Below are 25995 nucleotides of genomic sequence, written 5' to 3' on the forward strand. Positions count from 1 at the left end.
TGATGAGGAAGATAAAAAGTGAATATAAATACTAAGCCAAACATGAGTAATATTCTTTTCCTATACTTCCACTTTCTGTTTCTAATTATTAGTTAGGGTTTGGTTTTCTAATGAGTTTTACTCATACTGTGTTGATAAGATGTTTCAATATAATGTGTGGCTCATCATGCACTATACCACAGTTAAAGAAAAAATTGAAACAATGAATACTATTAGTTTAACCGCTCTAAGATTCTTGTTTACATTGCTAACAATTGTAGCAATATTATTAATCACAATTATTAAAGATGGTATACCAGGTAATAATGTTTCCCTCTTTATCTCTCACTTTCACTCTCATGATATTTTCTTCTTAAAAATTTACACAAAGTAGCACACTTTGTTAGTAATGCAATAGATGGGTCAAGATTATGAGCTGGACATTTCTTCAGTTCCTAGACTTCACTTAGACTGTAGAATGGGAGTCAGATAGAAGCAATCTTCATTGCCTTGATAAATGACCTGTCTAAAGTTAGGCCCTAAAGCTAACATCTCATAATAATTCTTAAAGATATATTTGGTGCCATATGACTTAGAATCCAAAAGATACATGCAACCTACTAATGTGACCTAAATGTTTACTTTGGCTGTGATTGTTGATCCCTGACTACTTAGAATACAATGAAACTTTTGTGGGTGCTAGTGAGCATATAAGAAATCATCAGGAAAATATACCTAAGATATTTTATTTACATGAAATAGAGCCCAAGCCAAGTAGTCAGTAACCAGATAGAAGCTTTGCAATTCCAATTTGATTATAAGTACCATTCTTGAGTTTGAATTTCTTTTAAGTCAGAAGACTTTATTTCTAAGTCAATTTTATAAGATATAGTTACTCAGTGTTTATAGACCCAGCATTATTTTTCTTCAATGTTTTCTTTTCTTTTTGAGATTATATTATAATTACATCATTTCTCTCTTCTTTGTCCTCCCTCCAAATGTCCCACATACTTCTCTTTGCTTTCTTTTTAATTTATAGCCTCTTTTTCTTTATTATTGTTACATGCATGTGTGTATTTGTATATACATATATTCCTACATATAACCTGCTATTCTGTATAATATTACTTGGATGTACATTTTAAGGGCTAATTGCTATTGGATAATCAATTGATGTTTTCTTTCTGAGAGAAGACTATTTCTCCCACTAAGACGAAAAACTTAGTTGTCTGTAGTTTTCTGTATAATATTGGGATTCATTGAACACTGAGGCAGCTGAACAATTTTAAGAGCTTGAGTTTTTTTTAATCACAAATGGATGATGTAAATAAGTAGAAAGATTAAGTTACATTCAAATAATTTGAAATAAGGTTAGGAAAATAAAACAAAAATTAAATTTTGAATTGGGGAGTAATTCAAACATATAAAATAAGATTATAAAAAATAGCATTGCGGTGAGTGGGGCAGACAGGTAAATGTTACTTCAGAACTGATGAGACCCTGGAATTTATTTAATTAAAATTTCTTTTCATAGAATGTATTCTGATCATGGTTTCCCCTCCCTCATTTCCTGCTAGATCCTCCCCCACATCCTCACTCATGAAACTTCACATCTTCTTTCTTTAGAATTCAAACAGGAAAAGGAAGAATTAAAAAAGAGAGAAAAATAAAAAGCATGAAAAACCACATGTATACACACACACACACACACACACACACACACACACATACACACACACATACACACACAAGTAGTCATACAAAACCCATAAGAACACAAAATTGTAAACCATAATATATAATCAAAAGAACCAAAATACTTGTAATGTGAAAAACAAAATACAGAAACAATAAAAAGTCCAAACAAAGCATTTTGAGAAAAAAATTTCATAACTACAATTGAGTCATAAGGCCTGCATTTAAGTGTGGTTTGTATACCCAGTGAGACTCCATTAGAGAAAACTAGTTTTTCCTTTGAGAATTGTTGACATTTGGAGATAGCTTCTGGGTGAGGGGTGGGGGCTTGTGTCCATTACCCCCTGAGCTCAGGGACCTCACCTGTCTTGGACCTATGCAGTCCCTGAGCATATTGTCATTTTCTCTGTGAATTCATATGTATGTCAATCCTGTTGGGAACACTGGATTTGTAATAATAACATCTGAATAGCATATGTGATTTTATATTTTTCATGGTATGAGCTACTGTGACTCATTCATTATGAGCTTGAAATCCACAATAATACCTACATTTGTCTTCATTTCCTTGTGTGTTTTGTGTTAATGATAGGAGACTTAAAATCCACAGTTATCCACTAACATGATACACTAGTATTTAAGATATATACACTTTAAAACAGTATTATTCACAACAAACAGCATGCAGACAATAATATAATGCTGTGTGCAATTCTAACAGTCACTTTTAAAAATGAAAATAAAAGTTACATTAATTTTAACATGTTATTTAGTCTGGTGTATTCAAAATGACATTATTATAACATGACAATATAAAATATTAATGATGCAGGTTGTATTGCTATGATTTTCTCTACCAGTACTTCCAAATACATATATCTTCTACAGTGATAAAATATCTCAACGTTTTACTCACCAAATTGTTCTATGTAGCAACATGAAATTGTGGCCTAACTTATCAGGCAGCTCAGCTCTGGATTGTGGAAATAAGAATTCAAGTTGTGTGTTCTTGTAAAAGTTATTTATATTTCATCTTTGCTCATATTTCTCTTCTGGGAAATAGAACAATATTAGTATATTTATCATAAATTCTTGTATTAAATAAAATATGTAGAAAGATGTGCAACAGTGCTTGGAACATAAATGTTTAGTATTAGGGATCAATGATCGATAGCATTACTTGACAGTATGTATTAGAAAATAAGACATTTTAATTACAAATACATTTGTACATTTCATTTATAATAATAGATGCTTAAAGTGAAAATATATGTCTTAAAGAAATAGAATGTCTACTAAACTTGTGAGTCTATCTATACTAAACATAAAAGTAAACGGTAGGGACAGTATCATAGTTTTAAGTTATGGTTGAGTAATAGCACATCAACTGCATTTGCATCACAGGTATACAATTTACAAGAACACCAATATATTTGACCTTAACACATTCATGTTTTGGATATATGTGCAATTTCTTCCTATCACATAATTTACTTTTTCTGATGGAGAATATACATGCTATGAACCATCCTCAGAATCATTCCTACTTGGGAAAGTGGCAGTGATTACATTTGCCTTTGAATGTGGTGATATTTTACTTGTACTGAAATGTGATTTTAATTGTATGTTAATAAAGTTGCCTGGGGGTCAGAGCTATTAGAGCCATAGCAAGTGTGTGGTGGCGGTGGTGCACGCCTTTAAGGACCTGGAGGGCGGTACATACAGGTAGTGACGAGGCAGTCACATGTTTGGGTTTACAACCAATGAGAAGGCAGTACAGCTAGACTATATAAAGACATACACACAGGAAGTAGGCCCTTTTTCAGAGAGCTCTCTTGACTGAAGAGGATCACTGAAGCAGGAAGGGTGAGGCTCTTAGTTCTGACCTCTTGCCTTTCTTCTCTGAATCGGCTCTGTGTTTCTTATTTAATAAGACGGTTGGTTACATCTACATTTGAATTTAGGTTTTGATTTTTGATTTTGATTAAGTAAATACTTTGTGGAATCACACCTTCTCACTAAGTAAAGTGTTTTTCTCATATGCCAGAATTTTCTCTGTAGTGCTTAATCTTTGTCTGCCTGTTGAATGCTATTTCTCTCAAACAAAAGTGTATGGTCTTAGATTATTATATATTTAAGGGAATTAAGATTTGTCTTTGTTACTCCCAGTAAAGCTGGTGCGATTTTTTTTATATTACTTTGTTTTCATTTATATATTTTGTATTATATATTTATTTCTGGTTATTGAACTGATAGCTTAGTTTCATTGTTTTATTTTTGCTCTGTATACTTAGAAACTTTTAAGAATGATAAGCAGTAAGGGCTAGGGAGATGTCATTGTTGGTATCCTAGGATTTCTATTGCTGTGTTGAAAACAACATGACCGAAAAGCAAACTGGGGAGTAAAGGGTTTATTCAGCTTATACTTATATAGTGCTGTTATCATCAAAGGAAGTCAGGATAGCATCTCAATCTGGGCAGGAGCCTGGAGGCAAGATGCAGAGGTCATAGAGGAGTGTTGCTTACTGTCTTGCTCCTCATGGCTTGCTCATCCTGCTTTTTTATAGAACCTAGGACCACTAGCCCAGGGATGGCACCACCAAACATGGGCTCGGCCCTCCTCCCTCAATCACTAATTGAGAAAATGCCTTACAGCTGAATCTTATAGAAGCATTTTCTCAGTTGAAGTTTCCTCCTTTCAGATAACTCTAGCTTGTGTCAAATTGACATAAGCCTAATCAGCACAGTTGGTAAAGGAGTTTGCTTTTGAGAGCCAAACAACCTAACTTTGAACCTCAGAGCCTGCATCCAAAACCTGGGGATGGTAGTAGTGCTTGTAATCACAGCACTAGGGAGATTAAGGCAGAAGTAGGGTAGCCTATGTAGCAAATTCTAGGTCAGTGAGATACTTTCTGAAACAATGGTGGGAGGGTTCTGAGGTTAAATTCTGGCCTACACACACACACCCCCCACCACACACACACACACACACACACACACACACAAAGGAATATGCAGCCACACATATATGCACACAAACATCCACACAAGCATATGGACACACAAATAATAATAAGAACAATGAAACAGTTTAAAATGTTCTCATCAGATGAAAATATTACCTGACAGCCTTGTGCATTAACTTCTAATGTGTACACAGGAAGTTTATTTCTTCTGAAAAATTTCTACTCAGATGCTGAAAAAGCAATTTTGGATCCAAAATAGCCAATTTTCAGTGGATGTAGAGAATTAGGTTACATAGCATATGTTTAGCATGGGATTCATTGACATTGTGGATATTTAACATTCGGAGAATTGAAATTCACCATAATTTGGGAAGTAAATTAGAGAAAGAATCTGAAGAGATAAGCTACAATTGAATTCTTCATAAATGATTTCATTTGGTTACTTCCCCCAATACATAAAAGACAGAAACAATTGACCCTTGTGTAGGCCATTAAAATCACTATGGTATTACCAAAATATCCTGAAATGGGCCTGACAGGTGGATCAGCATGTAAGGGCACTTGGCATCAAGCTTGATGACTGGAGCTCAATCTTTGGGATCCATATGTTGAAAGGAGAGAGTCCAGTATTGTAAGTTGTCTCCTGACCTGCACAATGTGTCACAGGCAACACTTTCCAATAAATAAATAAATAAATAAATAAATAAATAAATAAATAAATAAATAAATAAATAAATAAATAAATAAATAAATAAATAAATAAATAAGTAAGTAAGTAAGTAAATAAATAAATAAATAAATAAATAAATAAATTATTATATGTTTTAAAAGTCCCATAATATTAAACCATAAGAAAAATACATCATTTAGACTAACATCTTCAGGCTAACAAATATGGTTGTCCAGAGAGGTTAGATAACTTGTTAAAGATTATAGAGAAAATATTAGAAGTTCCAAATTTGTTATAATACTCTCATGTCTGCATGCTCATTTTATAACTCCTAAATGTTTAGTGAAACTGTTTTCCTACATTTTGCTACATAGATATTTTCTGTAGTTAAGTTGTGCTAAAGTGAGATACTTTATAATGTCTCCATAAACTTTTAATTGTAGATATTATAGCAGGCTTTCTCAGACCACCAGCTCCCATATCATGATTTGGAGACTTATTATTATGAATGCTCCGCCTTGGTTTATGCTTGTGCCACTAACTCTTCTAACTTGATTTAACCTGTTTCTCTTCATCTACGTTTTGCTTCAGAGATTTTTACCTTTCTTTTATTCTGTATGTCCTACCTTACTCCTTCCTCCGTTTCTGGCTGTCTGGCTGCCCTTTTCTCTCTACCCGCCAACCCCACCTATCCCTCCTCTGCGTGGCTATTGACTGTTCAGCTTTTTATTAGACCGATCAGGTACCTTAGGCAGGCAAGGTGAAACAGCAACATATCTTTACATAGTTAAACAAATGCAGCATAAAGAAAAGCAACACACCTTTACATAATTAAACAAATTCAGCAGAGACAATTGTAGCAAATTTTTACATAGTTAAACAATTATTCTGCAATATAATCAAATGTAAGACATCTTTTGTGGGGGTTCGCTCCCACCTTGTGAAGGGTTCTTTCGTGGAAGAGAGAGGAATGAGAAAATATCAGCTAGAAAGAGAGACCAACGAGAAGAAAGACAGAAACACAAATTAGCTTTGGGAGGACCTGTGTAGTGGGTAGCCATTCCAGCTTTGATCTGGAAGTTCCAGTCCCCATTGAGGCTTTGGTAATTATCATGCCTACAAGGCGGGGCTGAGAGAGGACCATGTTGGGCACCAGATATTGGTGAAATTATTAAGGCAATTCCACGTAGTTAAAAGGGAGGTTTATTTTGTGGGATAACTCACAAATGAAGGGATAGGTAACAGGGTCTGGGAAAGGTTTAGCGCAGTCCGGCGGTGTTCTCTGGAGAACTCTGCTCGGTCTACCTCCATCGTCCAGGGTCCAGGAACCAAGAGAGCCAACACATCCGGATCTCGGGTCTTCAGAGTCCTCTCTCAGCCTTGCCTTGTAGGCATGGGGATTGGAACTTCCAGATCAAAGCTGGAATGGCTACCCACTACAGACCTGGGTCAATACCCACCAGCCACTTCCTTTATTCAATTTATAACAATGCCTAGGGGAGGAGCAAAAGACCTCCCCCTTGCAAGATCAAAGCACACTGCACAGCCAAGTGTAGAACCTTTAAAACACCTGGTAACCATGCCCATGGCCAGATCATTCCATTATGCAGCCCTGCTGGGTAAAGCAAACCCACATTGTCTGACCCTGAGTAAGTTCTCACTAGGAAGCCCCTGTGGGTCTCCACAATCTTTGCCTAGTTAAACAAATATTCCACAATAAGACATTTTTATCTACAATTATTTAAAAATAGAAAGTAGTGATCTCCAAACAAACATTTGTTTTAGAAAACATGACCTGATGATTTGCAGGTGATAGTAAATGTTTAACAATGGATGGAGATAGTGTTTGCCCTGATGTATAAAGCTGCTTGTTTCCATGGTGTAAATACTTTGACCATGGCTAATTTCAAGTAATAGGTTCTTAATATTTACATTGGGAAGTGATACACAATTAGTGGTTACAAGTACATATAAGCTGATGCAAGCATGTTACTATTTCACAGCATAAATGATGCATAACCAGTTAAAGTGAGGAGAATAAGAGGCTGAATGCACTGCCTTCAACGGGACATACGACATACATATCACTCTTGTCACATCTCAGGGAATATCATAGAAGACATGGAAAGAATCAAAGAACTGGAGGATGGGGAGAAGTGCTGTGAAATGCTGTCTTCTAGACATGACATGAGTAATGCACATATGAAATCCCAGCAGCTGTAATTGCCTCCACAAAATGAAACTAGGCCAAATCCAAGCATAGGTGAAATAGTAGCTGATCTCCAGGCTCCACCCCTTAGAAAGGATCATTCAACAGTGAGTAGTTAGTTGCTAGGGAAAGGAGAATCCCTTTTTGAAAGATGTGGCCACTGGTAGCTTTCCCATGCTATAGTGGATGGCCCCACACCCATACACATATGACAGCACTAATTTGACTTAGTGAGTTACCAAAACAAAAAACAAAGCTATGAAGTTGGGATGGATGCATGTTGGGGGATAGGGAGGAAGTGAGGATAAACAGGGTATAGAAATGGTCATATTTCATTGCATACACACATATAATTCTCAAATATAAAGAATATACATCTATAGCTATTTAAGTATTAAAAGTGCTACTTTGAATTATTGTTGTTTACTCAAAGGAGTATGTACATTTTCACATTAAGTAGTAGATGTCAGGAGGAAAATAATCAACACAAAAGAGAAGAAACTTCAATAACAATACGTGTAGCAAATTTGGGACAAAATCCCTATACCTTTAATTTTAACCATAGGTCCTAAGTCATGTAGCATATCTCCTAAAAGAACATATTTTACCCATATCACACACTCCTACTCACTCCTTCAAGGAAGAAAATGGTACAAAACAATACCATATTAGGTAGGATTTTTTTTTTGAAAATAAACCATAGTCTTCCAGCATAGTGTTTCAGAGGACAGAGGACGGAAACATCTTGTATTTGTTGCAGTTTATTTGGAACACAACTTCTTAGATTTTCTGTGGTACTCTTAGTCAGAGGTAATTAACCACCAATTTTAGAGCACTCTGCCAATTGCACAATGTTAATGTTTAATTAGCAAAAGGGAAGCACCTGTAGTGTGGAGGAAGAGGCTCCAAGATTAGACTATACACATGCAGTTTGCAACAAAAGACAAATTAAATGAACATACTTATCTTCAGGGAAAATATAGTTACTAAGTTGTTAGATAGCTTCAACTTATGGGAAGTAAAATCAGTAAGTAACCTTTTGCATATATAATTTATTGTTGGCTTTTTACCAATGATGAGTGTTTGTTAGCTTCCCTGTCCATTTAGCAAAAAGGAGGCTAGTTGTGCTTGAAACAATGAAATAGATCAATGGCAAATTTAGTTGAAAATGTCATACTTTCTACTTGACATGTTGCCTTTCACCAAAAGAAAAAAAATCAACCCTTGTCCATATATATGTATACATATATATACACACACACACACACATATATATATATATATATATATATATATATACATATACACACATTTTATATATATATATATGTGTGTGTGTGTGTGTGTGTGTGTGTGTGTGTGTGTGTGTATTTCTGAGTTCACTTGGGGAAGACTATTTTGAATACTTTCTCACCACAGTAAACTTTGCTGCTATTTGAACATTTATAATTATCTTTTTGTGAAAAGATAAAAAGATTTAGAATGATTGTTCTTGGCAAGAGGCCTAAGGTGAAACTCTGGTGTATTTAATGTGTAAATTGTAGTGTGTGCAGATGTGAAGACGGGTTTTGTGGAATGCTCACTTCATCACAGAATGTCAAGGAAGCTGCCAGAGAGTTTGTACTCTTTAGCAGGGAAGAGTCTTTGATAATCCCCTCATAACTGTTATATGCAAAGGATAAAGGAGTAGTTTAGCTTCAATTCAACCACTAACTTTCTGGAAGACAGGAAGAGAAAGGGTACAGTAGCTTATGAGTAAGAATTTACCCTTTCCTTTCTGACTGTTACTTTGAAGCCCATTTGACATAAATAATTTTTATGTACCTTAGTGTAAATTGAGAATTATCTTCTGATCACCTGGCCTTACTTCCCCACTTTTCAAGCTAACTTATTTAAGGTTTTCCTAATCAAATGCATATGTAGTAAAATCCTAGCATCTAACTAGAAAACTAAAAGAAAACATTAAAATTTTGCATTTTGACAATTAAAAATAAGTGTTCCCGTCCTAAATTTAGATTGTAAAACCATTCAGTATACTTCTCTTCTGTTGTACTGATTAGTAACAGTGCCACCTGTTCATTCTGATCTTTTAAGCCAGTTAGGTGATAGTACTTAACAATCACTATATTTATTTCCTGTTTCTACCCTTAAACTCCAAAACGGGCCGGGCGATGGTGGTGCATGCCTTTAACCCCAGCACTCCTGAGGCAGAGCCATGCAGATCTTGGTGAGTTCAAGGCCAGCCTGGTCTACAGAGCAAGATCCAGGATGGGCACCAAAACTACACAGAGAAACCCTGTCTCAAAAAAACAAAAACAAAAAACCAACAACAAAAACAACAAAAAACACCTCCAAAATGGGACTCAGAGAGATGGCTAAGCAGTTGAGAGCACTGGCTGCTCTTCCAGAGGATCCAGGTTTGATTCCCGGCACCCATGTGGCAGCTCAAAAACATTGGTAACTCCAGTCACAGGAGATCTGGTGATTTCTTCTGACCTCTGTGGTCACTGCATTCATGTGGTGCACAGAGATGCATACGGGCAAAAACACCCATACACATAAAATGAAATAAATCTTAAAACAAAAAACACCTCCAAAGGGAATTCACAAAAGTGCTTCAAATGGAATAGTAGGTACTAAATATTCTCAAAAAAATTTCAGTAGTTTTTATCCTTTCTCCCTCACCCATTCTTCTTTCTCTCAGTGTCTCCCTTCTTCCCTCTGTTCTCTCCTTTCTTGTTGAGGTTTGCTTTGTTCTAGGGAGAAATTTGGGTAAAGTCACACACTGCTTACACAATAAGCAATTCTTGAACAGAAAGATATACTCTCTATCAACAATAAACTTGTCCTTTGTATAAGTAGCTGCAATCTACTGATACTTTTTTGTAATAAGTAATAAGTATAACAAACTATTAAATTTACTATAGTGCTGAGATGAATTAATTACATTAAAATTATGACTGAAATGATGAAAGTGCTATAAATATTCAGGAAATTCCAGGTTGTTCTGAATATGGAAAGTATTACTGTAAAGGTCATTGCAAGCCCTTTCCTGAGGTGGAGGAATCATTATACATTCCTTCTAATTGATGATGTTCAATTGTCAAAACACTTAACTATCAATTTCTCATGGTCTTGAAATTGGTAAATTTTATTTCCTCTTCCATAATAAACCATATTCAACAGGTTTTGAATTCTTTGAACGGGTTTTAATCTTGGTTTGCAATTGTGTACTATGTGCATTTGAGTTGAACTTCTTTTATGATGTAAATATGTATTTTTATATCCTTCCATATTAGGGAGTATTCTTTAACTGTATATTTGTGATTATCTTACCTGCTGTGTCAAAATAGCATTTTTTCTGGCTGAAAAACTCAAGAAAAATTTCTAAGTGAGTGAAAGTATATACTATATATCCTATTTCAAAAATTACATTACAATAATTACAATAATATTAATGTAGGAGCACTGAACTAAGTGAATTCATGCAAAAAATAAAGACTAAATAATCCACATTTACAACTATAATTCCTCCATGTCCATTTTTGAAGAGGCCTTTAATATTCATTTTTAACTTTCTCTTTATATGTGGGAACAATTTTTGTGATTTCAGGTTGTAAACAATGTATTTGTGTATGCTTAGCTACACACACACACACACACACACACACACACACACACACACACACACACATTCTTTTCCTCCTAGGATGGTTTTACAACTTGCCAGGGAAGTTTCTTTTCCCCTAGACTGAATTGTTGGTTTAGCCATCGACAATGTTCCAAGAAAAGCATCCCTGTCCATATATATAATAGTCTGTGCCAGGATTTAATACTATAGTTAATTTTGATACAAATTAGTGAATTTTATTTCAAGCTAGTCTTGTACTGAAAGACAATTTTATGTATTTAGATTAAATTTCCCTTTTTTTGGCAGCATTGTCTTGTTGCTTGTAGGACCAATAGGACCAAATTATCATCAATAGCACCCAAGGTATGCTCATCTAAAAGGTAACCCATGGCCTTCATGGCAAATATAAGAGGATGTTTAAAAAGCAAAACCTTAAATAAGAAAAATATATATCTAAATTTTTTTATGTCAACCCCCCTTCACAAATTATAGATATGAAGATATAATATTATATTTTTAGAAAAATATTCCAGAGTAGTTTATTCATATTGGTTTTCTGGAAGCTAGAAAGCGGAAATAGGAAATTAATTGTTAGCTGTTCAATTTTTGTGTGTGTGTGTGTATGTGCGTGTGTTTGATTTAGAGAAGATAATGCTGGAGAAATGATTTAGATTTGCTTTTCTGAAAGTGATACAGTCACTGACTTTGCAAAGCTAAACAAGTGAAAATGATTCTGTGATAGAAACACTGTTAAAGAAAATGCTTGGTACCATCATTACAATATGAAGTGTCAACCTAGTTAAACTGAGAAATTTGGCACAAATATACTCATATGTTGGCCATTTTATTTCCTTTTGCATGTTGTTTTTATGTAAGATTGTATTAGCATTGGGTATTTATAATTTTTTGTGTTAAGACATTTTGGCCTATTTAACAGTTTAAACTCAACCATATCATAGGTCAGTTTCTCAGGGAAACAGGTAAATTCATGGAGATTTTCAAAAGTGACCCGTCACATTGTGCATTCTCTTAGAAACTATGATTTAAGAAGAAAAATCAATTTGAAAGTGTGTTATTCTATATTTAGTTGCCCAACTTATTCTGTCTTCAAATTTAGTTGTGATATTTGAGTCTGTTCAAATTTATATGACTTCAAAATGAAAGAGAAAGAGAGGGAATAGAATGCACCATTTCATACATTTACTGTGAGCTTGTATTAAAATATACCTATTGTGAAACCTGCCATATCAGCTATTTTCAGTAGTATTATTTATAGGCTCCCTGACAGTAGAAGTTATCTGAAAATGTGCCTTCTTATAAAATGTTCCTCCTACGTAGCTGTGATTCTATATCCTGTGAGCAATATTTGTTCATCTGCTCCCATCTAACTATCCCAACTTATTGTAGTCATCATTCAGCTTTCTGCTTCAATTGCAGCTGACTTTCTTAGATTTCAAATGTGAGTGAGATCATTCAAAAATTTCTTCTTATATGCCTGAATTATTTCACTTAATGTTACTCAAATTTGTCCATATTGACAAGAAAGAGAATTTTAAAATTATTTATCATGGTATCTGTGTATTATATATTCTTTATCCATTCATCAGCTGATGGACAGAGGCTAGTAGACACCTATTTTGATATGAAATAAATTTGACAATATAGATGAGTATAACCTATTATTCAACTTGTTTGGATCTATATTCATAGTGGGACAGCAGAATCAAAGAAATGGTATATTTTCTAATAATTTTAGGACCTGCAGACATTTTTATCATAATAGTTGTGTAGATTTATTTTTTCCATGCTTTCAGCCTTTCATCCAACATCCTTGCCAGCCCTCATTATCCCTTCTCTTGTTGAGAATACTGGTTCCAGCAAGAGTCAACTGACATCCCATTGGACTTTTTTTTTGTGGTTTTTCGAGATAGGGTTTCTCTGTGTAGCTTTGCGCCTTTCCTGGGACTCACTTGGTAGTCCAGGCTGGCCTCGAACTCACAGAGATCTGCCTGGCTCTGCCTCCCGAGTGCTGGGATTAAAGGCATGTGCCACCACCACCCAGCCCCATTGGACTTTTTTTCCTCAGATGATTCAAGATATTTAAGTACTTTTTAATGTACTTAATAGTCAATTTCACACAGAATCATACTTATTTCAGTTGTCTTCTTGTTATTGAATTTTTTGAGTTGCATATAAATAATTTTCTCTTTATGCATAGTTTTAAAGTAATTTTTCCAACTTTGCAAGTAACCCTTTTTTATACTAATGTGTATCCTTGGCACATCTGTTGAAAAAAACCGTCTAAATATGTGTATTTATTTCTTAGATTTTATTGTATTGCATTGGTAAGTATCTGTATTTATGCTAATATCAGTGATACTTTGACTACTATAGCCCCACAATGTATTTTAAAATAAAACAATATGATCCTCTAAGCTTTTATTTTTTTTACAAAAGTATCTGAAACTGTTTTGATATATATTGGGGGAATTGTTTCTTTAGTTTTTGAAACATTCTGCTGTTTGTATTAATACTACTGATGTTCTGGAGCTAGTCAAGCAGAATCAGAAGTCGCTACAAAGAATTCATGCCAGAAAACAATATTTTTGCTATATAGGTTAGAACTTTCTTATTTAGACAAAAAGGGGGAGATGTAGTGGGTAGCCATTCTAGCTTTGATCTGGAAGTTCCAACCCCCATTGAGACTTCGGCAACTGTCACGCCTACAAGGCAGGGCCAAGGGAGGCGCCTGGGGACCCGAGATCTGGATCGGGGGGCGCTCTCTCTGTGGCGGGACCCTGGATAGTGGAGGTGGACCCAGCAGAGCTCCAGAGAACACCGCTGGACTGTGATACACCTTCCCCAGACTCCGCGACCTACCTATCCCTTAATTTGTAAGTTACGCCATTAAATAAATCTCCTTTTAACTACGTGGAGTGGCCTTAATAATTTCACCAATATATAACCTTTGTTAATTATACTAAAACTTGATTAGAATTGAGTAAATGTATGTCAAACAGTAAACTCTTTGAAAGGTGTTAACACCATGCCTAGAATATATTTTATTTAAATAAAGAACAGTCTGGTAAATGGAGTATAAAATAACTTCAGAGTTATATATTATATGAAGTAATTAGCTAACCCTGCAGTTCTCAACGGCATCAGATTTCCTCTTCAGATAGGCTAAAAATAAATATTTAATATTAGCAAGAAGATGAAACCTCCCAATATTAAATAGAAACTATAAACAAGTCAATTCATTACACTTATAAGATGAATGCATAAATATGAATTTTTCTTCATGAACCTTGATATTATATGCATTAATCATTTAAACTGGAGGTTTTCCTCAGAATCTTTATGCTAAAGATAATTTTCAGAATTTTCCCATTGCTAAAGTACATCTACCATTTAACAAATCCATATTTAACTGTAGGGTATGCTTATAAATTCTGACAGTGAATAGTAATAGAATCTGAATTGTCCTTCTTCCAGTATTGTTTTTCCTCCTTGTAATAATAACTCCCAGAGATACAGTGAACCATATTTTTAAGTTATCATGAACCAAGAACTGCTTGATTCCCAGTTTTACCTAAGCACTATTTTATGAGAGTTATCATAGTGACCCCTTTTTAGTTCTGAACATGAACCACTTCATTTATGATAAATGTTAAATGATCTTTTTGCATGTATGACTTTTGCTCAGTTGCTGAGTTGGTTGCTGTTGCTTTTAATATAGACTGAACTATAATCTAGTGCAATGGTTAGACAACTGATCAGTTTGCTGTCACTGAGAAAAGAGAGATTCAGGTTGCTATGCAGTCAGAGTTTGTTTTTCTTCGTAAATACAAAAATAATCAGGTAGACTTTAACTACCATTGGCATCTTTAAAGCACTGTAATAAATGTCAAACCTCAAATATTATTATTAAACCATGATTCAGTTGAAATTCTTTTATTTTATTTGCTGATTTTTGTTTTGATTTTTTATTAAGAAAAATTTTTTTATTCATTTTGCATAACAATCAAAGATCCCTCTCTTCCTTCCTCCTGCCCCTCCAGCCCACCCCTTCCAATCCATTCCCCATTCCCTCCTACAAGAAGGTAAGGCCTCCCATGGGAGGTACATTTAGTAGAGGCAGTTCCAAGCCCCTCCCCCTGCATCAAGGCAGTGCAAGGTGTCCCATCATAGGTAGTGGGATCCAAAAAGCCAGCTCATGCACTAGGGATGGATCCTGATCCTACTGCCAGGGACCCCCTTAAGCAGATCAAGCTATACAACTTTCTCCTTATGCAGAGGGCCTAGTCCAGTCCCATTCAGGCTCCACAGCTGTTGATCTAAATTTCTTGATGATACATCTAGTATCCACTTATGAGTGAGTACATACCATGTTTGTCCTTCTTTTAAATGTTTTTTAATTCATCTTATATACCAACCATAGATACCCCTCTCACTCCCTCCACCCTGACTGCCCCCATCCCAGCCCACCTCCATCCCTTCCTCCAAAAGGGTAAGGCCTCCCATGGGGAGTTAGCAAAGTCTAGTACATTCAGTTGAGGCAGGACCAAGTCCCTCCCCCCTGCATCAAGGGTGAACAAGGCATCCCACCATAGGTAATGGGCTCCTAAAAGCCAGCTCATGCACCAGGGATAGAACCTGATCTCACTGTCAGGGTCCCCTCAAACAGACCAAGCTACACAACTGTCTCACTTATGCAGATGGCCTAGTCCAGTCCCATGCAGGTTCCACAGCTGTTGGTCTAAAAGTTCATGAGTTCCCAAGAGATTGGTTGTCTCTGTAGATTTCCTCATCATGATTTTGGCCCCCTTGCTTATATAATCCCTTTTCCCTCACTTCGACTGGACTCCCAGAGCTCAGCCTGGTGTTTGACTGTGGTTCTCTGCAATTAAAAATCTTAGTCTTCCAGCAAAAAAGATACTGATTTTGTTTAACAAACACACAGGAAATCATTAAGTGCTTTCATAGGAAGGTGGACAGCACCTTCAAAGTTACTGTGATTTTTTGTTTTGGAACATTTAATGTGAGACAAAATGTTACACATTCATGGTACTGTCTGAACGGACTTTAAATATCAATAATTCTAAAAAATGAAGAGTGAGCCTTGCATCACTGCTTACAGTTCTCCTTTAAGAAATTCAGTTGCAGCGGGCTTGCATGCTGCTAGTTAAAAACATCCTTAACTGTTAGTAAGTATATCTTTGGCTGTGTTCTTAGTTGGTCACAGAATGCTATGTTTGTTTCTTTAAGGAATAGTATAAAAAGTTTACTGACAAAGATGATATAACATGATTCTTTATGAAATTAACTACTGCCTATACAATTTATATTAAATAATTTAAAGGCTTATGGGATCACTAATTTATTAGTTTTTTTTTTAATTTAGGACAAAGAAATAATTTGCTTTCCCCAGTTGCTTACTCATTGATTTATAAATGGATGGTTGCATGAAATAAAAAAAAACTAACAGGGAAGTTTCATGATCTTAATGCTGAAAGCATCAGCTACAATGTACATTATACCTGGAAATAGATATGGCACAGAAAGTCTCTTATTGTTACTAGAAGATATTGAACTTCTCTCTTGGAGAGTTGCCAACTTTACAAAGTTTGTAAGTTGAATGTGCATTTGGTTCAATTACAGAAGTATGAAGTGCCATTATAATTTATCCAATTTTTCCCCTTTTAATCTCAGGTTATTGAGTTGCTAGTTCATTTCTGCTAAACAGTTTTATCAAATGAAGAAGAAAACCATATTAGGTTAAATTACATAAAATTATGGACTAAGATAAAATCAGGAGACTTAAATAATTTAAATCTATGTAATCTTTAAATGCTATAGGTAGTATTACTTCTATAGAATAGAATCTTTTAATAGTTTTAGCTAAATAATTTGTGAAAATCATTGCTATTTTATGGGGTTATTTAACATGTTTCTTAGCAGCTTCTTTTTATAGTAATAAGGGTGACATACCAGCAGAGCTATTTTTGTAGGAAATTTAAAGAGGAGGGGTGGTGTTTCATTTTGCAGAGTACAAATAACCTTGTAATTAAACTGAAACAAATAATTGCCAAGAAGCAATTATCATTCAATTAAAGAGTAATTACATGGTTATTTGTGCCCTGTAACATAAAGCATTACTGAGATCAGTAATGCAATCAATATTTTAGTGGAAACAGGATGCTGTAATGATGGACCTTTCAACCTATGCTGATTAAATTGTCATCCGAATAACAGTTTACTAGTTAAATCACCACATGTTTATTTGTCTTGATTAATATGTAAATATCTGCCTGATGATAATAAAGTTCTTAAAGATAAGAAGCTTTCCAGGGTCATCTACGAAGATGTGTGATCTTTCCCAACTTTTACACAATTCTACATAGTCCTTCATCATTTTCTCAGGATTATCTTGGAAATGAAATGTAGGATTTTAGAACCATTAATGCCTACTTATATATGATAACTCAGTCTTAAACTATCAATAATATTAATTCTATTGCATATTTTTAGAAATTTACTAATTATGAATTATTTTTACTAACATAATTCGAATTAATTTATTCTAGGTGCTTAAAGCTTGCAAAAAATATTAAAGCCAATGATATCTGTGTGAGATTTTTGTTCAGACACATTTGAACATGTTTATAAAGAAATATTATATCACCATCCTCATTAAAGAGTCAATAAAGATTTAAATAATAGTGCAAACATATATTCATGTAACTAGAATACACATTTTCAAAGACAGAATCTGTTCCATATTCTCACAATATACCAATAGAAAAACATATAATCATATCAAATAATCTTTCCTTTCAAGCTTATATTTTAACCTGTGCATCACTGATACCTAGCACTACCCTAGGCAGTAGATACTTAGCACATATTTGTTTGCTGGTTGACTGAACAAGTGATATTGTTACATATATATGTGACTGCAGGAACATTTAGCCATTAATTAGGTCTTTAAGCATCTTGCATCTCTCAGAGCATAATTCAGTGACCTCTACCATATCCTTCTTTAACATTATATATAGTCAGATTTGAGTAGATTTTGCTCTGGAGCTTATATAATTGCATTAGAGTACAGGATATGAAATAAAATGATGATCTGATGAATAAATGATGGAAATAGCTCTCTGTTCATGTTATTAAGTAGAACAAACAATCTAAACAATATTTGGAAACTGCAGAAACCGAGACATAAATATTTCCCACCTGTCAATTAATGGGTTTAATTAACCATTTACTGGGCATCCTGTATGCTACAAACCATAAGAATTGCTTAAGATTCAGTGACATATACCTCTAGATATTTATATGCCTTCATGGAGCTCACTCTCCAGTTTGTGTGACTCACAATTAATCATATTAATATAAATTAGAATTTAGAAGTATACAAGAATGGAGAATATGATCCCCTGTAGTTTATATCCATGTGTATTATATGTGACATAAGGCATGGATTCTCCAGTACCCATCTAAATTTTAGAATTCAACATGGAACCACTAAACCAAGAGTCCTCTAGTATCTTTTAACTTATTTGAAAAGAATTATTTTTAATAAGGAGGATTCACGTCCACGCATGCACACCCGTGTGTGCTCTCTCTCTCTCTCTCTCTCTCTCTCTCTCTCTCTCTCTCTCTCTCTCTCTCTCTCACACACACACACACACACACACACACACACACACACACAAACAACTAGTTAAACTAGATAGCTTTCAAAAATCATCTGTTAATATTTGGATTTCATATGGCTCCTCATATGGAATTTGAAAGGGTATCAGGTTTCATACTTCTGCAGCAGACAGTGTGAGGAGTGATTATTATGAGGACGGAGGAAGCCCCGAAACACACAGGAAAAGTACAAAGAGTAGGCAGGTGGATTTAAATAGGAGGCTTGAGCTCTGAGCAATACAAGATACAATAAAGCACTTAGAATGTTTAGATTTGATGACTGTTATTTAAAAAAATAATTTATCTTCATTAAGTGACTATATACCTTGATAAATACTTTTATCTGATCCTGGGCCCCCAAATGATATTTGAAGTAAATAATATGTTTCCCTTTCAGCACCCTTAGAAGATCTAAGAAGACATAAGATGGGCAAGGGCAAACAGGGCAACGAGACTGGATTAAATAAAATAAATCATTACCCAGAATTGAATAGAAAGTAAAAGAGAGAAAGTTTAAAAAATTGAAACATTAAATAAGAAAATCAATTTTTCTTTCTAGAATGATATACAATATTGATGTATAATGGCAAAAAATAATGCGAGCACAATTTGTGAAAAAATGAGCTTGGTAATAGTACCTCTGTGTAAAGTTGCTAGAAGTTATTCTCATTGAAAAGCAGAGTTTGTATTACATTGATGGGACACTTTACTACTGCAAAGTTGATAGAATGTAGTTTAACATACCTCTTTTTGAACCAAAAGTCATTTTTGGAAAAGTTGTTTACCTGAACATCATACATTTTTTAATGATCACTTTATTTAACATAGTATTTTGTCAAAAGTCCTTTTATTCTTCTATATGAAATGCATTTCTATTAAAAGGCAGCAAAGCGTCTTATACAAGCTTAAAAGTATGATGTAAAATATGGGGCTTGCAAGATGATTCAGTAGATAAAAGCACTTGCTGCTAAAACTAAGGACCTGTGTTCGATCTCCAGCACCCAAATGGTAAAAGGAGAGAAGTGACTCCCACAAGTTGTCCTCTGACCTCATTCATGCTGTGACATGTACCACTGCAACAGCAATAAATAAATAAATTTAATAGAATAAAGTATATAGTAACTTGAGAATGACTTTATTCAAATATTCTGTGGTTCATAGATCTGCATATTGTGGCACCCTCCAAATGATTTTAGTATACTATATCAGGGAATGAAATAGTGAAAACAGATATACATATTTTTATTTTCTGTGATTGCAATTTATTTTTCTCCCCCAAGCCTTTGTACTCATGATTGAACTTGGGACTGTATGCATGTAAAGCAGGCTTTCTATCATTCAGCTACACTCACAGCTTCTGAAATTGTCATTTCTGAACTTTTTTTTTTTACTAGAGTTAAGAATGTGTAAATGCAATAGTTTAGGTTAATACTTCAAGTTTTGATTCATCTGAAATATATGGGCAGTGAAAATAGGACTTTATGGTTTTAAAACAAAGAGGACACAAAGTTGGGTGGTTATGGAAGGGGAAGTGGTGGGGGAGGAGTGAATATGATACTTTATATAAAATTTTCAATGGACCAATAAAAATGTGTGAATAAATATTTGATTTGAGAAAAAGACAATGTACATGTCAAATTTTCTTAGTTATAGCCAATCCAAAAGAGGCAGAACTAAAATGATATAGGCAAATTTTCTTAGTTATAGTCAATCCAAAAGAGGCAGAACTAAAATGATGTACTTGGAATGAGTTTTCTTTGTTCCTCATGGGTTTGCAGTAGCTGCAGAAATGATAATAAACATTATGGTTTATTTTACTTCTCACAGGTCTTTACACCTTTCCTCTGGTATGTTGAGTAGGGTCTTATACTGTACAATTTTGTGTAGTCTGAATTCTGTGACTTACTGTCTCAGGCCTTAGTTGCAAATATTGATACCAGGGATCACATAGCTTTAAGGGCAAGGAGTAACTTAGGAATTATTCACAACAGGTGGTTTGTGTGCAAAGTACTGGCTTACTAATGAAATCTAAACTGCAAATTGATCCTTGGTGGCTTTAATATTAGCCATAGGTACATTGTAAAATTTATTGTAAAATGTTGGTATTTCTTATTAACCCATGACAGTACATAGTCTCTACTCTAAAGTTCTATTTATTCTTAACAATTAAATAAGATCTAGAAAGCAAATGTATCAAGTAATGTTACTGAGTTTGACCTTTGTTTGTTTTCCAACAGTTCCAGACCTGGCAGGCCTCCTAAGCGTTCTCTGGGAGTGTTGCAAGACAATGCCCGCCTTCTGCCCCATGCAGTTCCAGGCCTCTTATCACCAGGACTTATCACTCCAACAGGTAATGAGATCCATCTGATGATCAGCCTTGTCTCTTCTTACTACCCAAAGTTTAAAACAAACTAATATTGATGTAAGTGCCTTGTCCTTCAAAGCTTTTCACGCTCTCCTAGAGACTGCATTATTGAATATTTTTGAGTATTCAGGCAAACACGATTTTGTTAAAAAAAAATCAATGACACAAAGTAAATGGATATGATTTTCTAAATGGCATATCCTTATAAGAAATCTCTTTCTGTGTGTATATTGTGTGCTGGGAGAAAAGATGTGGAATGAATAAATTTGCATCATCTGAAACCTTCCTGTGAGATGCTTACCTTATATAGCCCACCATCTTGTGAGCATCTGTGTATACTGTCAAAGTTACTATACCAGCTTAAGAAGGTGGAAAGAAAATGCATCCTCTGAAGAACAATAGTATATTAGTAGTAACATTGTGGGTGATCATTGCCCTGAATAATTTTTTTTAAAGCATTGAAGTAAACTACTAATAATGCTAATTTTATAAATTATCATTGAACCCCTTTGATATTCCAAAAGTGCCCATGAGCAAAAAAATAAAAAAACAAAAAAAACACTTGAAAAATTAGCCTAATCATTCTCTAATAGAAACAAAAATGTTTAAAACTATTATACCAAGGAAAACAAATTTAATGAAATACATTATCTATCTATCTATTTATCTATCTATCTATGTATCACCTATATCTATCATCTATCAATAACAAAGTTATAAAGCACTTACATTGTTTGGATTTTAATACCTTAGAAAAGGGACAAATATATGAGTCATCTTAGTCTTGGTCATCTTAGAATTAAAGAGAAAAGATATAATAATATAATAAAAATCATATTAGAGCATGATAGATACCATAATGCTACTTTAAAGTGGCATAAACTCATAAACATAGAAGCAGATATATCAGTTTGGTAAACTGGGTAATGATCATAACGATTGACTCTTTACATCTGTATTTTGTAGACTTAGTGTTGGAGGTGGAGAATCAGGGGATGACACTCCAGGCATAGAGAAGCTCAGAAGAGTTGAGAAAGTGCTTATTGTCACAGGGGGAATAGCAAAGCAATTAAGGAGAATAAAGCAGAGATTTGAGGTGGAAGGCTTCTAACTGATGTGCTTTGAATAGAAAATTAAGAAAATAATTGACAGTTGATGAAAGTAGCATTTGATTTACGATGTTAAGTAATTTCTCTTTTCCTATGGACCAGACATTTCAGAACTCTTCTTTTCTTTTCTTTTCTTTTCTCTTTTCTTTCTTTTTTTATGGCTTACATGAAAGTGTGCAAAGAGTTCAGGCTTCACACTTGTGTCTCAGAGTCTCATGTGTTCTATGTGTACCATTTTATTTTTTGTTAAAATGTTTTACTATTAAAGGGACCATTACTAAAGAACCGAGTATATGTTTTAAAATCAGTTGGTGTGGAGGATAGATAAAAATGAAACTAATGGTACAAAGGATGAACAGTTGTTTCCATTGTAGAGATATATGCTAAGCATCTGAAAGAAGACACATTCGGTTCAGTGGAAAATAAGTTCCAATGTGATATATTAATAAGAATTTGTTATTTGATAATAACTGAATGTAGATGTGGAGCTAGTAGAGTAAGATGATTAATGTTCAGTTTGGGCAATAGGTTGGATGATGGCGTCATTGGCTAAGAAAGAATTTAGGAATATATTCATGCTTTGGAAAAATGATAGTAACTTTGAGGACTTAAAATATTTATAAATAATATAATATACATGCAAATTCTTATATTAATAAAAGTTGTCTTGTACACATAGCCACATACAGAACATAAAATAGTTTCTGGACTATATCTTGACACTCAACAGATAATCTGTATCTGGACTTCTAAAATACATTAAGTATGCCTGAAAGCAGTACTATATAAATTATCTAGTCTGACTGCAGATTTTTAGACAATTTGGAGATGAAAAAATGATTTTAAAATACCTTGAAGCTAATTCACTATTGAGTAAACATTAGTAGCTTATCTATTTTGGGGAAAGCTCTAATGCATATTAAGTTCCTATAGTGCTAAATGTTTCATATACACTTCAATTCATCTTTTTAGTAATCTTATGGACATTGCCTTCTTTCAAGTGTGGCTCTGTGAGCTTAAATTCAGCCTATAAAGTAAGTGAGTGGCAGAGTTGTATTTAAGCCCAAGCCTTTTAAAATTCTAGAGATCCAAAGTCCTTTGGCATATATTATTTACCTTCTGTGTGATAATGGAGCCTCCAAGTTTTATTGGAAAATTATGTTTTCTCCCTACAATTCTATTGTCCTTGGCTTATGCCTAGACTGGGATGATGGAAGTCTCAGGGCATGAATATGGAAACACAAAAGAAAACTGTAGAGCACACAAATAGGAAAATACAGTTCAGAGGAAGATCAAGGAATCTTCAGACTTCCAGAGGGATATGCTTCTTATTTTGTATAATATTTGTAAAATATTCATATGCCTAAGAATATTTTTCTTCCATAGGCAAATGTTAGAAAAAATGTTTTACAAGGTCAATTACAAATAATTTTGGGATTATATTTTATTTTGAATTATATAAACCATTTTCTCTTTCACTAGGATTGGTAAATGTTATAGAATCAGCTTTTAACTTCACTATTAGTAAATTTTATGTTTGAACATATCTACCCAGCTTAAATATCATAAATTTGATTTTAAAGTATTTTTGAAAAATTCAGATGATTTTTATTTTTCATTTGACTTTTGATTTTATTTTTGAGATTATACTATAATTACATCATTTCTCCTTTCCCTTTTCTCCCTCCAAACTCTCTCATATACGGTTCCTTGCTCTCTTTCAAATTCATGGCCTCTCTTTTCTTAAATTGTTGTTATATCTGTGTGTGTATGTGTGAGTGTGTGTGTATTGCTTTCTTTCAAAATCATTGTCTCTCTTTTTATTAATTGTTGTCACACACACACACACACACACACACACACACACACACACACACACATCATACTCAGCCTATATAGTGTAACAAGTATTTATGTTTTCATGGCTGAACATTTGGTATTGGATAGCCAACTGGTGCGCTCTTCCCTGGAGAAGACTATTTCTCCTCCTCTCAACATTCTTTAGTTGCCTGTGGATTTTTGTGTAGGTTTGAGACCTGTTGGACTTTCCCAGTCCACATTCAGATATCTATGGTTGTTGCCCTTGTTCAGCTCATGTGCTAAGCAGTCATGTTGGTGAGACCTTATAGGTGTAGCTTCTGACATTATTAAGAAATACAATTTCACAGCATACTCTCTGATACTCTAGCTCTTAGAGTCTTTTTTTTTTTTTTTTGGTTTTTTGAGACAAGGTTTCTCTGTAGTTTTGGTGCCTGTCCTGGATTTCACTCTGTAGACCAGGCTGGCCTCGAACTCACAGAACTCCGCCTGACTCTGCCTCCTGTGTGCTGGGATTAAAGGTGTGCACCATGGCAGCCCGACTCTTACAGTCTTTCTACCCCTTCTACTATAATGTTCCTTGAGCCTTAGGTGCACTAATGTTTTCTAGTTATATCCATTGGGACTGGGCTCCACAAATCAGCATCTTAATTGCTTGTGGTTTCCTTGATATTAGTGTGGCTATTACATTTTCCTTCCACTACTCTCTGATCTTTTTAAAATATTGTGAAATACTTTCTTGTTTCTGGTTCTTTTATCTCTAAATATTTTTTATTTCGATCCAACATTATATATCCATGTACAAATTTACACACAATTAAAATGTTATTTATTTTTACCTACTGCTTTGGTGTCATATGTTGCTAGCAGTATTTTAAGCTCTGCTATGTTTACTTCGGGAACAGATTTTGTATTGCATTTATTTGTATTATTATTTTCTAAATTTATAATATTAAACTGCATTTTAAAATACATACAAGAATGATAATTATAATCATGTCTGCTTTCAGATATTGTAATTTTTAGTCATGAGTTTGTTTAAAGTAGTTACATAATAGGAATATTTGTAAAAAAATAAGAACTTTTTAAGACATAATTATTAGATTTGATTTACTTAAAAATAATTTTTGGAATTTGCTTGGCATATAAATCTTTAAAGATGGGTGTAATACAAGATAAGTTGTACTTCTTTATTTGCATAATATGACATAATATTGTCTATTGTATGTGAATTTCTTTTGTTTCTGTGATTTATACTTGTCTTTTAATTTAAGGATGCTTATTTCCTCTGGGTTATATTTCCCATAAATAAGAAAGTTGATTAATTTAAACTTTAACTTGTTCAGATTTTATAATAATTTAGGTAATGACTATGCTGAGGTATCTATTACTAATAAAACTATCTTATTTAATTTACCAAATTGAATATTTAAAATAATTTTTGTGTGTGAGAGAAAATGTATATAGACATAGTACAGTGCTTGGAGTTTAGCTGGGCACTCTGACATGCACCTGCAATTTCAATATTTGAGATGATGCGAGGGACAAATTTTGCCATGCATTTGGGCCAGCTTGGGGTACAGAATGACTATCTTGCCACCTTACACTATGTAAAGAGAGTCTTTTAAAATATACTTGAAATGGAAAGTACTATGTACCTAAAATCATTTTAGCAAAATATTTAATAAAAATTGTCAGCATGTAATTACTGAAGATTGGTCTTTGTGCGTGAACATAGAATCCAAGGTTTATTCTTTTTTATATTATTTTTATTACTTTTTTAACCAGAAAAAATATTATTTGCTTCTTTTTAAAGTTTATGTCTCATACAATACATACCAACCACACCCTC

At 34.1% G+C, this 25995-nt stretch overlaps 1 protein-coding gene across 1 annotated transcript in view; it reads left to right on the forward strand.

Annotated features, from left to right (window-relative positions):
• Positions 1 to 25995, forward strand: part of Dach2 (dachshund family transcription factor 2) — a 511265-nt gene that overhangs the window by 217414 nt on the left and 267856 nt on the right. Inside the window, exon 3 of the mRNA XM_052735012.1 lies at positions 21089 to 21201. Coding sequence (XP_052590972.1) covers positions 21089 to 21201 — 113 coding nt within the window. The remainder of the gene's footprint in view (positions 1 to 21088; positions 21202 to 25995) is intronic.

This window comes from Peromyscus californicus, unplaced genomic scaffold (assembly GCF_007827085.1).
Source record: "Peromyscus californicus insignis strain IS unplaced genomic scaffold, ASM782708v3 Scaffold_10__1_contigs__length_136768540, whole genome shotgun sequence".
Classification (NCBI taxonomy): Eukaryota; Metazoa; Chordata; class Mammalia; order Rodentia; family Cricetidae; genus Peromyscus; species Peromyscus californicus.